The sequence below is a fragment of the Morone saxatilis genome, unplaced genomic scaffold, assembly GCF_004916995.1.
Source record: "Morone saxatilis isolate NCDOM2014 unplaced genomic scaffold, NCSU_SB_2.0 Contig8, whole genome shotgun sequence".
Taxonomy (NCBI): Eukaryota; Metazoa; Chordata; class Actinopteri; family Moronidae; genus Morone; species Morone saxatilis.
Window position 1 is genome coordinate 18,373,577 of NW_023340257.1, and position 12,867 is coordinate 18,386,443.

Sequence of the window (12,867 nt, forward strand, 5' to 3'; positions counted from 1 at the left end):
TTGACAAGGGCCAAATTGTGATGCCTTGACAACTGGGTCAGATCATCTCCTGAACTGCAGCTTTTGTGGGGTGTTCCCAGTCTGCAGTGATCAGTACCCATCAAAAGTGGTCCAAGGAAGGAAAAGCAGTGAACCACAGAAAGGGTCATGTGTGGGCAAGGCTCACTGATGCATGTGGGGAGCGAAGACTGGCCCGTGTGGTCTGATCCAACAGACAAGCTACTGTAGCTCAAATTAATGCTGGTTCTCATATTCTGATCGTAAATCTATTGTTATTATCTTCATGTCACTATAAAGTCACATACTTAAACTGTTAAGATTCGTCAGCTAAGTATTTAACAAGCTAAAATGACCCAAAATTGTTTAACTTCACTCTCAAAACACCTAAAATAAAAAAACCAAAGGGCTAAAGATGAAATACATTATTGTCAAAGCAGCCTAAAATTAGGAACGACTCCTCAGGCTATTACTTAATACTGAATTTATGTCCACCATCTTCTCAGAGTTTGCTTCCTGCAGTCTGGTTGTTTCATATCATTATTTTTAAGCACAGCTAACTCTCCAGTGGACTTCCACAAAGCTGCCAGACGGCTGCAAAAAGATCTGGGACACAACGTGCAAAGCATCTGCACACTGTTCACACACATCAACATATAGTGCCAAAAAGGTACAGACACAGACACAGACACACACACACACACACACACACACACTTTTAGGACTATGATCATCATAGAGCCTTACTGGCAACATCAAGTGAAGCATTGCGACTAATGGCCTCTCCCAGGTAGTTGCGGGCCACACAGGTGTAGACGCCCTCGTCTGGTTTGCTTCGTCGTCCGTGTACAATGCGGAGGAAGAAGAGGGAGCCGCTGGGCAGGAGCATGCGGTGAGAACGGGGGTCATCTTTGTCCGTCTCCACGCGCTCGCCATCCTTATACCACTCTATAGTCGGGGTGGGTCGCCCATCTGCCTTGCAGTTGAGGGTGGCAGGCTCCCCCTTTGAGACAATCAAATCCGAGGGGTCCTCCACAATCCGTGGTGTGCTGTCTTCAAACCGCGCCCGGGACCCTGTGAAGTGCAGATGAGGAAAGATGTTATCTACCATCTAACAACTTACGATTCATGAAAGCATATAATCTCTTTGTAACAGGAGAGACAGCAACAAAACCAAAGGGAAGAAGGTCTTCTTTTAGATATGCTTTTTGAGAGTTGGATAAATTTGTGTGTAGTGAAGCAGCAAATCACAGGTAATCTCTCTTTGAAGCTTGACTCTGAATTCAAGATAAGACATCACACTTTCCAATAACAGCCTGTGCCTTTCAGATTTGATATCCATTTGTTCTTGCTTTATTCTGCAAATAGCAAAACACAGTAGCCCCATATATTGGTGGAGAGAACATATATGGCAGAGTGCTTTCACTGAAAACACCACCTGTACAGAGGATGCAATCACCCATGTGATATGGTAATGGCCAATCTCCGTGTCAATCAGGATTGTCGCAGAGGTAGAGATGATAGTTGGTAGAAAGCTCAGAATAAGACCACAGGTAGACCTACGTATGTATTTACGGGGAGAGAGACCCAAGTTGAGAGAATGAGCGAAGCAGACAGATATAGATAACTCCCATATTCTTCTCTCTGGGGATCCATTACTATCTTCCCTTGGCTGTGAGGGAAAGACGCACTGCTTCGAGTCATGAGGTAAGCTTTTAGAGAAAGACCAAATGTCTCTAACAGTGTGTTACAGTTAGAAAAATGAATAATTCAAAATGCAGCTGCTTTTAGCTTGGTTCTGAGGAACAGATGGTCTCTCCCTCACTCTCAAAAAAGAAAAAAAAGAAAAAAAAGAAAATGAAATGGTCACTGTGCCACTGATTATTGTACCGCTCTGTCTGGGGCATTATTTTCAGCACATAATCTAGACATGCATGACAATCCTCCATTATCATAGTAGAGGAGCAGTCAGGAGTAACCTAATGACACACATGTTGTTGCCCATGCTTCTGTTACATTATACTTAAATCTAGAGGCATCAGGATAAAGCCTCACTTTTCAGCTGTAAGCAGATTTATGTCCTTTTCCTGAACTGATTTGATCCACGAGGGGCCAGGAGTCGCCATCATGGCATAAACCTGAAGTAAACATCTAAAGAGTGATCTGAGCGCTCTCAGCTAACACCCCAGGGTCACAAACCAGGACAGCTCAAAACGCTAATGCAGTATGTGGATGAATACTAATCGTGGCATTAAAATGTGCCATAGCACCTCCAGTCAGTCCCGACAAAAACACACACTCTGTTTACAAAAAGTGAACAAGTGTAAATCATTTCATGCGAGGCCTGGAATTTAATCCTTTCAGATATTAAAATGGACTTTACTATAGATTATATTATATCGCATCTGTATCTGCGAAGAGTACATATTGACACAACTGACTGTCCACAGAAAATGTATTTGTATGATGATTTTAAAGAAGCGTCTCTACAGAACAGTCATGTCCTGGTGGTGACCCGTGTTTTCAAAGCATACAAATGATTCATTGGCAGTATCAAATCCCAACTGATGTTATACAGTTACATCACTTTGAACTCTTCCTCTTCCATTTAATTGGATTTTAGCCCAAAAACAAATACTGCGAGAGAGTCGACCTCTTAAAAAAAAGATTACTCCCGCAGTTTAATGTTGCATTTCCATGAAGTTTGTATACATGGAGAAAAAAAAATGGTCGAAATCTACGCAGCAAAGTCCAAAATACAATCTTTAACATTAACATCACTCTCTTATAACTCTGTTTTTTGGTCTCTGCCAACTCCTGAGGGAAATATCTGTCTCTTTAGCTGCTAAATGTTGCACTATGTTCACCAGATAATTGCTGAATTTGTACGTCTGTTGTTTGGAAATGGCGCTGATGGGAGGGGAGAAACTGCAGGGCAATAAAAACCAAAACAATGAGCTAAAAGACACAAACGTTCCCTGCAGAGCTGAGGGGAGATGCAGAGTCGTGTGGTGTTTCTCTCTGGATGTGTCATTACAAGCTACCCCTTTCACATTACACATCCATCGTTAACAATGAAAAAATGATCAGTGTTAATGTAAGAGGAACACTCATTCTTCTGAGGGACTTTTTCTAGCTCACATTTTTAATAATATATGTGATTGTTTTAATTAGTGTGGCTGTGTGTGTGTGAAGATTGTTTTGCAGGAATAAACTGTCTTGTTGTGATCTTCTGTAAAAGTCATTTGACTTGATTTATCAGTATAAAATAATTTTTCAGATTTGTATTAGGTTTGTTTCTTTACTCATGTATAATCTTTGAAACACTCAAATGTCTCTCGAGACAACTCCACTAGTTTCCACTTCAAATGCATCTAAACTATCTGTATTGTTTAAAACTGTTATTTGTCTCTTGTAATTATTGATTACATTTTAATGGTGCACAAACTCTAGAAGGAAAATGGAAAAGAGCTTTTTTTTATATGCTGACAAATTACATTATATTTACTCACAGGAATAGAAGCTCAGTGATACCAATAAAACCATCCATCTGCCATTAACAACACCATTAAACATTAACGATGGGTAGTTTTAATCCTTTTATTATATACACATTCATAGCGGCTGTAGTCTTGGCTCTCTGTCTTGTTCCCTTTCCAGTGTTTATGAGATCCAGCTGTCCTTGTACTCGGTTTGTCAGCACATATTGTGAAGTCTGACTGCTTTCAGTTGGTTTGAATGACTTGAATATCAGCATAACAAATTCTTGTGTATCCATTTTATTTGGTGGGTGCGTATTTGAATGAGCCTATGAAAATATAAAGAAACAACTATGCAGACATAGAGAGTCCAGTTAAGGATTTAAAATATATCAGAAACATGTTATTAATGATGGTTAATGGGTACAAAACACAGCTACAAATATCATGCAACAGAATCAATGTGCTGCCATCCTGATGTAATACTGAGAAAATAGTCTTGTCAAAGAAAGAACAGCAAACAGCTTCAGGTGGCCAAAGTGACAACAACAACCTGCTCCTGTGACAAGTGTGCAATCAGAGAAAAGTCTATGCCACCTTGAGCACAACAGCAACATATTTTCTTTGAGAGAAAGAATATTTTCACAGTAATGTTGGCTTCATGACAGGAAGATTGTGGTGCAGTGGTTGAAAGCACCTTTCAGCAAAAAGAAACTCTGTCAGCCCCGCCTGTGACATCGAAAAATAAACGTCACAGGCGATAATGGGGATGTTAGATAGGTTTTTAGTCGGATCATAAGCACGGCCCATTAGAGCCCGCAGTAGCTCCTCGGAGAGTGCCTGTGGGAATTTAGTTGTTGAGTTGATTTGTGTGAAAAATATTAATCTGGGGCATTCTGGTGTGAAATCACTTCCGAATTTACAAGGGATGAACAAGTAGGGAAGGACATTGGTTACTCATGTAGCAGAGTTTCAGAACAAATGACATAAACAGAATAAAAGATGTTTTGCAAACTGCTGCTTCATTTAAATGCTGTTGTTACGATTCACAAAATGTACAGCTTTGATCAATAAGGAGAATATTTTCAATTTACTGTTACATTAAAATTCTGTCTTATTTAGAATAAAACACAAAGCATGAACAAATATAACCAGATGAGTTCAAAAAGAAAAACAACACAAGAGCTCAGCTCATAGCGCTGTTCCACAGATTCTTTTTTAACCAAACAGAGCTAAATTGCTCAGCTCAACATGTGTATTGATTCAAAAGGCTTGCTTTGAATGTTACAATACATTGTTAAACCGCCTGTGGTTACGAAACACGCATCATCTTTGTGTCAAAGCCTTTGCCGTGTCAGAGTGTATGAATCAATGAAACACTTTTAAACACATCTTAACTTCTACGAACCTCACAAACCTTCAGCTCAAGGGGAAAAAGAGAGCAAGATAATCCATAAGAGTGAATGGCAGCCAACCTTGAGCTGTCATCCAATGTGGAGGGGCTCTGTGAATGAGAGTGTACTGGCCTTGTGCAAGGTTATTGCTCTCCAGTACACTCTCAAGGCTATCCTGTGTACAAATGAATGTGTCCGTTCATGAACCAGAGGTTCTTTTCATGGGGAATCAAACTAATTTAGAGGTCTTATAAGATATGTCTTAAAATAACCCTGATGATTCTGTTATAAGTTCCAATATTTATGGTTCCTCCCATTACTAGGCTTACAGTTTATATGTCCAGGGCGAGAGACTCGCCCAGTGATACTCAACTTAAAAAGGTCCACTGTGCAGGATTTAGTGGCCTCTATTGGTGTAGTTGCAGATTGCAACTCACTTGCTTCACCCTTCCCTTCCAAAATCCGGTTATTAATTACAGGGGATTATACATATATGAATATTATATTCCATGTCTACCAATAGATCCTCTTAAATGTTACACACTGGACCTTTAAGGCCCGCTGGCTAAACCTGGCCCGCAAAAAGGTGCAGTGTGGCCCTCTGACCATTTTTTATTCACAATCAAAATAAACTGACTCGCACTGGGAATGTTTTGTTTATACCAATTAGTGAATGTTCAGCGCCGGGCTGGATTTGCCTCCTGGCAAAGATGAGCGAGGACGACAAACATAGAAAGGTTGACAATGAAAACAGGCAATTCAATGAAAAATGGACGGATGAGTTTGCCTTATATTTTACTTATCCTAAAGCGCTGTGATTAATTTGCCAAATGACAATTTCAGTATGCAAGGCTGCTATATTAGGCACAGTCATGAGTCCAAATATGCTAACTTCACTGCAGTGTTCCTGCCTGTTAGCAATGCAAGAAAAGAGAAAATTACGACATTAAAGTCCTTATGATCCTAATGTTTATTAATGTTATCTGATAAGCATTATGTTTGTTTATTAACTGGCATTTTGCAAAAGCAAGTTGAACCATATACTGTATGTAAGGTGCTGTCTGTCTATATGAACTTTACGTGATAAAGGTCTGAGGCCTGAAAAGTGATAAGCAATGTGTGGCATATTTTGCTCTCTTCTCAGTGGTGTTAATAGAATTAGAGCTACAGACTTAACTCATTATGATCTGTTCATGTGTGTGAGTATGATTAGTTGTAGTAATTGTCATCATTGCATCTGATCTGCGAGAATTTCCTAATTTATTCACAAAGCTAATGGAAAAATCCAGAGAAAGCAAGCAACCACAGTCAAACAAAAGCCCATTAGTGCCGCACACAGCCCTGATAGACAAGCTATCACATTGGTCCTAATTGCAAACTCAGACACACGCCCACATGTTTGCTCATGGCGTCTCCGACATTTCTGCCTCATCGAACATACAGAGTTATCAGGGTAAGAGCTGAGGGGGTGATCAAGATCACGTCTTGAAAACCCTGTTGATTCAGGCTATATTTGGCATTTCTCTGCTCCAAGCTGTGGCAATGCATAACGAGGGGCGCTTTAATTAATTAGTATTTCTAAATATTAACCTTGCATCCTCCCCAGGGGTAGAAGTGTACTGCTGTCACGCTAATGTGTGAAAACAACAGAGCCTCAGAGGGGACGTCCCTGTTTTGCTTCAGATCTTGGTGCCTTTTAGCGACAGCCAGGCTTGAAGCGAAACTCATACAAGAACCTAGACCTGTCTGAGCTCACAGCTTGATATCTGGTGAAAAACACAACTATGTACCTGTTAGGCAGACTGCTCAGAGACTAACTTTACATGCAAGTAAAAGTGAGACATGAGCAGGAGGCTGGCAGCTTGTCTGTGGGGCTGGTGGCTGTCTACTGAGATTTACTTGTGCCTTTTTCAATTTTCATTCATTTACATACTTAAAAAGGCCAAATACATTCAAGGAGTTCTTGTGACTTTGCCAAGTAATCTCTGTGGGGTGCGATAACGTGCCACAGCAAACTAAATTTCAAAGCAGAGAAGTCAGGTTTAAATTTCTTCTGGCAACAGTCTGGGCTTTTTGAGCCTTTGTTTGGCAACTGTCCTCCTCGCCCGTAATCTCATCCCTAAATGATGTCATCGCCGACTGTACCAGAAGTGGGACATCATCAACATCCGGCAACATGACTCAAGCCTGTGGCACGTAGTGGTTTCATCATCCACGGTCGTTTCATCAAGACGGACTGTGAGAGGCTTTAGTCAGCCTCCAGCCATATTTGTCACTAAGTAATGAGCAGGAGAACAGAGTGGACACAAATCACCAGCAAAGGGTTGTTTAGCATCGATTAGTTTCACAGCGAGCATGCCAACAGCTGAGTCTGAATGCAACTCAAGATAACTGAGATTTCAGTGAGAACTATTAGGGTCTACACTGATGGCACCTTAATTGAGATTTGGTTTGTGTGAGAAAAAGCTGCCGTGTGAAATCGAACGCAATTTGTGAAAGACGCTGTTGTTGTTTTTGCTTTCGATCACACAGAGAAACACATATAAAACCCCCAGTACGCATCTGACCAACAGAGACGAGATTAACAAACATATCTCACTATAACTCACACATTTCTTATTTCTTTTATATAAAGAACAACAGAATAAACAACCACTGAGGTATTTGTCTCAACACAGTTCCTGCAGAGCTCATGAGGCCTGTTTGAAACCGCCTCTCTCAAGTATTTTTTATGAAAATATGCATCACCCAATGGGAACATGTAGTATAATAGAGGTGGGAATGAGAGAAAATACCCACTCCAGATTAATGGATGTAGGCAGATGGTGTGGGTGTTGACAAGAGCCTTTAATGTTGAGAGGTGGCACCAGTTTATTGAAGCAGAGCGAGTGGCAAGAGGAGTCACAGGTGTCACACAGCTCAGATTATAATATATCATTAAGGAAGATGTAAAATGGCTGATATTTCAGCTGATATTAACTTGTTTCGGATGTATTGGTATTAACGTATATTTAAGCCATTAAGTGACAAGACAGTTGAGGTTCTGAAATGTCAAAGATATGTTTAAAGTCATTTTGAAACACAGTTTTTTAAAGTCGCTATAATCAATTAACAAGAGATCACATGACTACCATAAAACTTCAATTAAAAGCACACAGTGAATAATCACAGTCTCCGCAGTCTTCCGCATCTTTCAGCTCATTCGAGCTTTAAAAACTCACTTTACGCTACCTGCTCAGCACCAAACAGCAGACAAACCAGTAACTAGCTGGTGAACATAGTGGAGCCATTACTGTAGCAGCTAAAGAGAATGAGATTTCCTTCCGGAGGAGACCAAAAACAGAGCTAAAAGGAGACATTAAACGTCAGTGTTGTGGCCAAAAACAATCTCAGTTATTGCTGGTTAAAAACACTAATTTATGCACTCCTGTGGAGTTTTCTTGTAAACATACAAAAGTTATGTTTCTATTCATCTTCTAACCAGAATGCATTATGTGCATTCTTGAGGCCTAAAAACAGTGCATTTCCTTCCTTGTAAAATATTTTAAATCCTGCGTCGTGTTTACTTACTAGAAGTCTTCTTCTGGCACGTTAATGCTTTCAGTAGCAGGTCCGCCCACAGAAATGGCTGAGCCCCTGAAAAGGTCCAGTGAATGGGCCCTGCTCAAATCTGCTTTACTCACATCTTCACATGCACATGCTGCCTCTGCCCTACATAAACATATGCATAAACTGAGAGAAACTTACTCAGTATCAGGGGCTAAAGGAACACACAGATGGTGGGGGCTCCTTCACTGTTACTAGCTAACCTATTGGCTCATTCGCCTCATTCATTCGTAAACTTAAAACTGACTTGGTCATGACATTATTATTTGGGTTTAAGTTGAAATTAACAATAAATATTCAAAATGAAATTTGGTCACCTATATATGATGACTTGGCTCCAGATAGCTTTTCACTCCACCCCCTTATGTTTGGCCCTGATCCGCAGTGTAGCATGAATGAAACCACCAGCAGGAGGTAAATGACGCTGCCATGTACTCGTGTATGATACAAACAAAACAGGAGCCCACTTGTAAAAACATTGCTCCATAGCATCTATCAGGTGGGGTCAAAAAATCCAACAAGGTACCTTCAAGGGATGGGATCTCATCAAAATTGTTCTGTATGTTATGTTAGTCAGCCTATACATTGTTTTCAGATTTTTAAAACTGAAATATAAATATAAGTATTGACCTCATACAGTATGAGTCAGACTCTTATGTAAAATATGACTGGATTGGGTAACATCAGTGACGATTTCTTTGTTTATTTTTTTTAAATTTTGCTGAAAGATTAAAACTGAAACACACCAATGCAGACATTTAATACATGATCACAATATATTGCAATTTGTCTGAGAATAATAAAAACATCTGCACTCTCATGAATTGTTTTCTGAGCCCTGCTTTTGTTATGGGTTTGGATTAAGGCTCAGAAATTTAAGCTGTTATAAGAGCAATGGTTAAAAAAATATATAATCTCTAAAAATTACTTTTTGATTTGCTTTTAAAAGCATTTTTTTGTATAATATGTGTCCATCCTCAAACCCAGGGCTTGTCAGACTATGACACTGTCCCTGAGAGTTCATGTGCTCACAGCTGAACTAAAAGTGAGAGTTAAATGGTTTCACTTTGGCTACAGTGGAGCCTCTTTTGACCTCTCCTGCTGCCTAATGGCCCCTCTTGTGCGACCACCTGAGCGCTGGGGGGGGGCATCTTCTTGGCATTCACCCGTGGTATTCAAATACTGCAAATGAATGCGTGTGTGACATTTGCCTTTCCTATAATTCATTTTCTCGGGAGGATGCGCTCACTTTCCACAACTGGCTCGGGGAAACGTGTTTGAGGAATCCAGCTAAAACACAACATTTGCGTCCATCTGGAGGGACAGAAAGCACGATAAGGCGAGTCAAACAGGGCTACACAATGAAACAGTCACGCCATATGGTTTGTGTGTGTGTGTGTGTGTGTGTGTGAGATAGAGAGAGAGGAAGAGAGAAGAGGTGGGGTGCACCTTTAAAACACATTTCTGCTTAATTATATAAATATTTTACCTGCTGTGATGGTGATGAATGAGACAGTCACAAGTAGTAAATTTCCAAAGTTCATCTCCACACTCTCCCGGTGTCAGACCCTCTGGAGTCTGCAGCCTCTTGGCAGTCCACTCAAATGATCAATTAAAGCTCCAGTCCAAACAAAAATCGCTCCGGATTCGGACTAAAACCAGGTAAACGGAGCCGCTGTGGAGCCTGAGCCTCAGCTGGAATATTTCAAGCGAGTAAAATCAGCCCCCAAAAAAACTTTGATGTCACTCCCAGAAACCCATGACAGCAGCAGGATGACCATCAGCAGTAGCAGCAGCACCGCCCCGGAGAAACAACGGAGAAATAACAAAACTCAGCAGCGGCACTTCTTCATCCCCGCATGGTCTCACACAGTCTTTCTAAAGATGCCCTGCTGCTGCTGGAAACCAAAAAAAAAGGTGGTGGGGGGGGGGGTTTAACTATATTTAGCCCGGTCATAAATAAAATAATTCCCCTTTCTGTGCTCTGATCCGGGCAGTTGCAGGTTGCGGCGTCAGTTTGAGCGAATATGAGGCGCTGCACATGCCGAGCTGAGCTGCGCACTCCCTGCTATCCGCACCAAATCCTCTCCAACCTCCAGGAGTCAGTGTTTTAAAGGGACAGACACGACATCTGCCTCCTGTGTGTGTGTGTGTGTGTGTGTGTGTGAGCATGTGATCCCTATAGCTATGTGGACTAAAAAAGTCCTCACAAGACAGAGGAATGGGAAATAAATTCAATATATTTATTTATTTTTAAGTTATTTTTGTCATTATTGAAGTTATGGGCGTTAAAATGGTGGATTTTGGGCTCTGGGTTAGGTTGGGAATAAAACTGATTTTAAGGTTATTTTGGGGAAATTGGATTTCAGTATAGTTGGACTAAAAAGGATGGCAAAGAACAACACAAAGTTAAAAAGTCGTTACAAAGAGTCCTTAAAGATAGGGTTGGGTCTTTTATTGAAGGTACTCCGGATGTTAATGAGCAATGAGGTTGGGGTTTGGGTTGTGGTTTGCGTTGGCCATCTTTAGTTTTTTTTTTAATCTAAAATAGTTTGAACAGGGTGTCAGCGTGGTTTTATCCAAATCCAATAATCAGGTCTTTAAAGGTTCAGTGTGGAGGATTGAGTTGCATCTAGCAGATCGCAACTCGCTCACTTCACCCTCTCCTTCCAGGTGCAAAGGTTAAACTACGGTGGCTGCAAAACACGTGGTTCAACATGGTGGCCTCTGTGACCAGTTCCTATATCCAGGTGATTTTACACTAATGAATTAATGCCAGTATCTCCTCCTAAATGTTGCACACTGGACTTTTAAAAGTCTTAAATTTAACCTATCCAAACCTGCAGAATCCCTGTTGAATATTGAATACTTTTTTGCCTTTGAGGTGTAAAGTGTAAGTCCATATTGTCTAATTTTAAGGGGCCACAAGCCAAGATGGTTCATCGTTCAAAAGATGAAGTAAACAGTATACTCCTTATTTCTCATTCTTAATTTGGGTTTTTGTGTTCATTTCCTTCATAAGCCATCCATTTTAACCTTAAACTCCAATTTCCGATTTCCTTTCCTTCTGAGCCTTTCCATATCACATCGCCCTTCAGCCACCAGTAAAGGTGTTCACTTTGTACTATTTCCTTGTGATTGCCTTGCTTGGTTGCTGCTTCGACAATATATTGCTCCTCGTGTTGTATATTTCCCCGTATCAGGCTGCCTAAATTCAGCAAAACAATTTATGTATTTCATAACCTTGTGACACTTTCAACACTGCTCACACATTATGCCCAAATGTTTCCTTTTCCTATACCATTCGTCATTGGATAAAATAACTAAACTATAGCACTAAATTACAGGACAAAAGCAATTACTAGATCATATTTCAGAATATTTTCCTTCTCAGAATCAAGCGTCTAATGATAGAAGATGTAGTGATGTACAAGAGGCGAATATGTGAAAATGTGCTGTATAAATAAACTTGAATTTACACTCCAAAATGGTACAATGCTGAGTTGTTTATTAACAATCAAAAACCTCGACACCTCAACACAACCATCATCACTTTCTCTGTTCCATCATCATCGCCATCGTCACTGCTGCTGTTGATGCTGAGGATGGAGAGCGTTGACTGTGCATCTCACCCCTCCAGATCGTTTCAGTCCTGCTGTTCAGCATCCACTCTCTGATTTATTAAGCAGCTGTTGTTTCTCACCCACTCCTCCACAATCTGGCCCCCGCTGGAGCCTCTGGTGCCTGACCGGGACTTCCTCTCCGGAGGGGGGTCAGTTTGGACACATACAGCTCCCTGGGGGGTATGAGCTCTGTTTCACTCAATCCCCCCTCCTCCAGCAACAGACCAGACCGGTTCTTCGGTGCCGTTGCTTCTTCTACCTCCACCTCATTGTCTCCGTGTCAGGCTGCGAGAACACAACATGATGGAGAGTGACTTTTGGACGGTCAGACGCCTGCTCTCCTTTGTCCCTGTTGAATTGGACTGGAAATTGGGCAACAGAAGAGGAGTCCAGATGTCTGTTGTAAGGCGTGACACAAAGAGGGGCCCACAATGGCTTCAATCTTAGCTTCACTGGAAGTGTGTAGCTTATTAAGGGCCACAAAGGCTAAACAGGCATAAAATAGAGGCATCTTAACAGGAGAGTGGCTGCAGCCTGGGAGGTGTCAGATGGGAATAGTGGTCTCACTTTCAACTAAAAACCTCAGAGAAGCCATCAGTACACATAACAAATTTCCCCCCAGGGATCAATAAAGTATTTCTGATTCTGATTCTGATTCTGATATCACTTCATGTGGCTCAACTGTTTCTTTCCTCTGTTAAAGTAAGTTTTTGTGTGTGTAAGAGTGTGTAAATCATTTTTAAGAATCAGTTCCTTCTCCAACTTTAG

At 41.0% G+C, this 12,867-nt stretch overlaps 1 protein-coding gene across 1 annotated transcript in view; it reads right to left on the reverse strand.

Annotated features, from left to right (window-relative positions):
* Positions 1-10,518, reverse strand: part of zgc:77784 (uncharacterized protein LOC402947 homolog) — a 53,942-nt gene extending 43,424 nt beyond the window's left edge. The window contains exons 1-2 of the mRNA XM_035679424.1: positions 9,966-10,518; positions 745-1,071 (exon numbers count right to left, since the gene is read on the reverse strand). Coding sequence (XP_035535317.1) covers positions 745-1,071; positions 9,966-10,020 — 382 coding nt within the window. The 5' untranslated portion in view covers positions 10,021-10,518. The remainder of the gene's footprint in view (positions 1-744; positions 1,072-9,965) is intronic.
* Between the last annotated feature and the right edge of the window lie 2,349 nt (positions 10,519-12,867).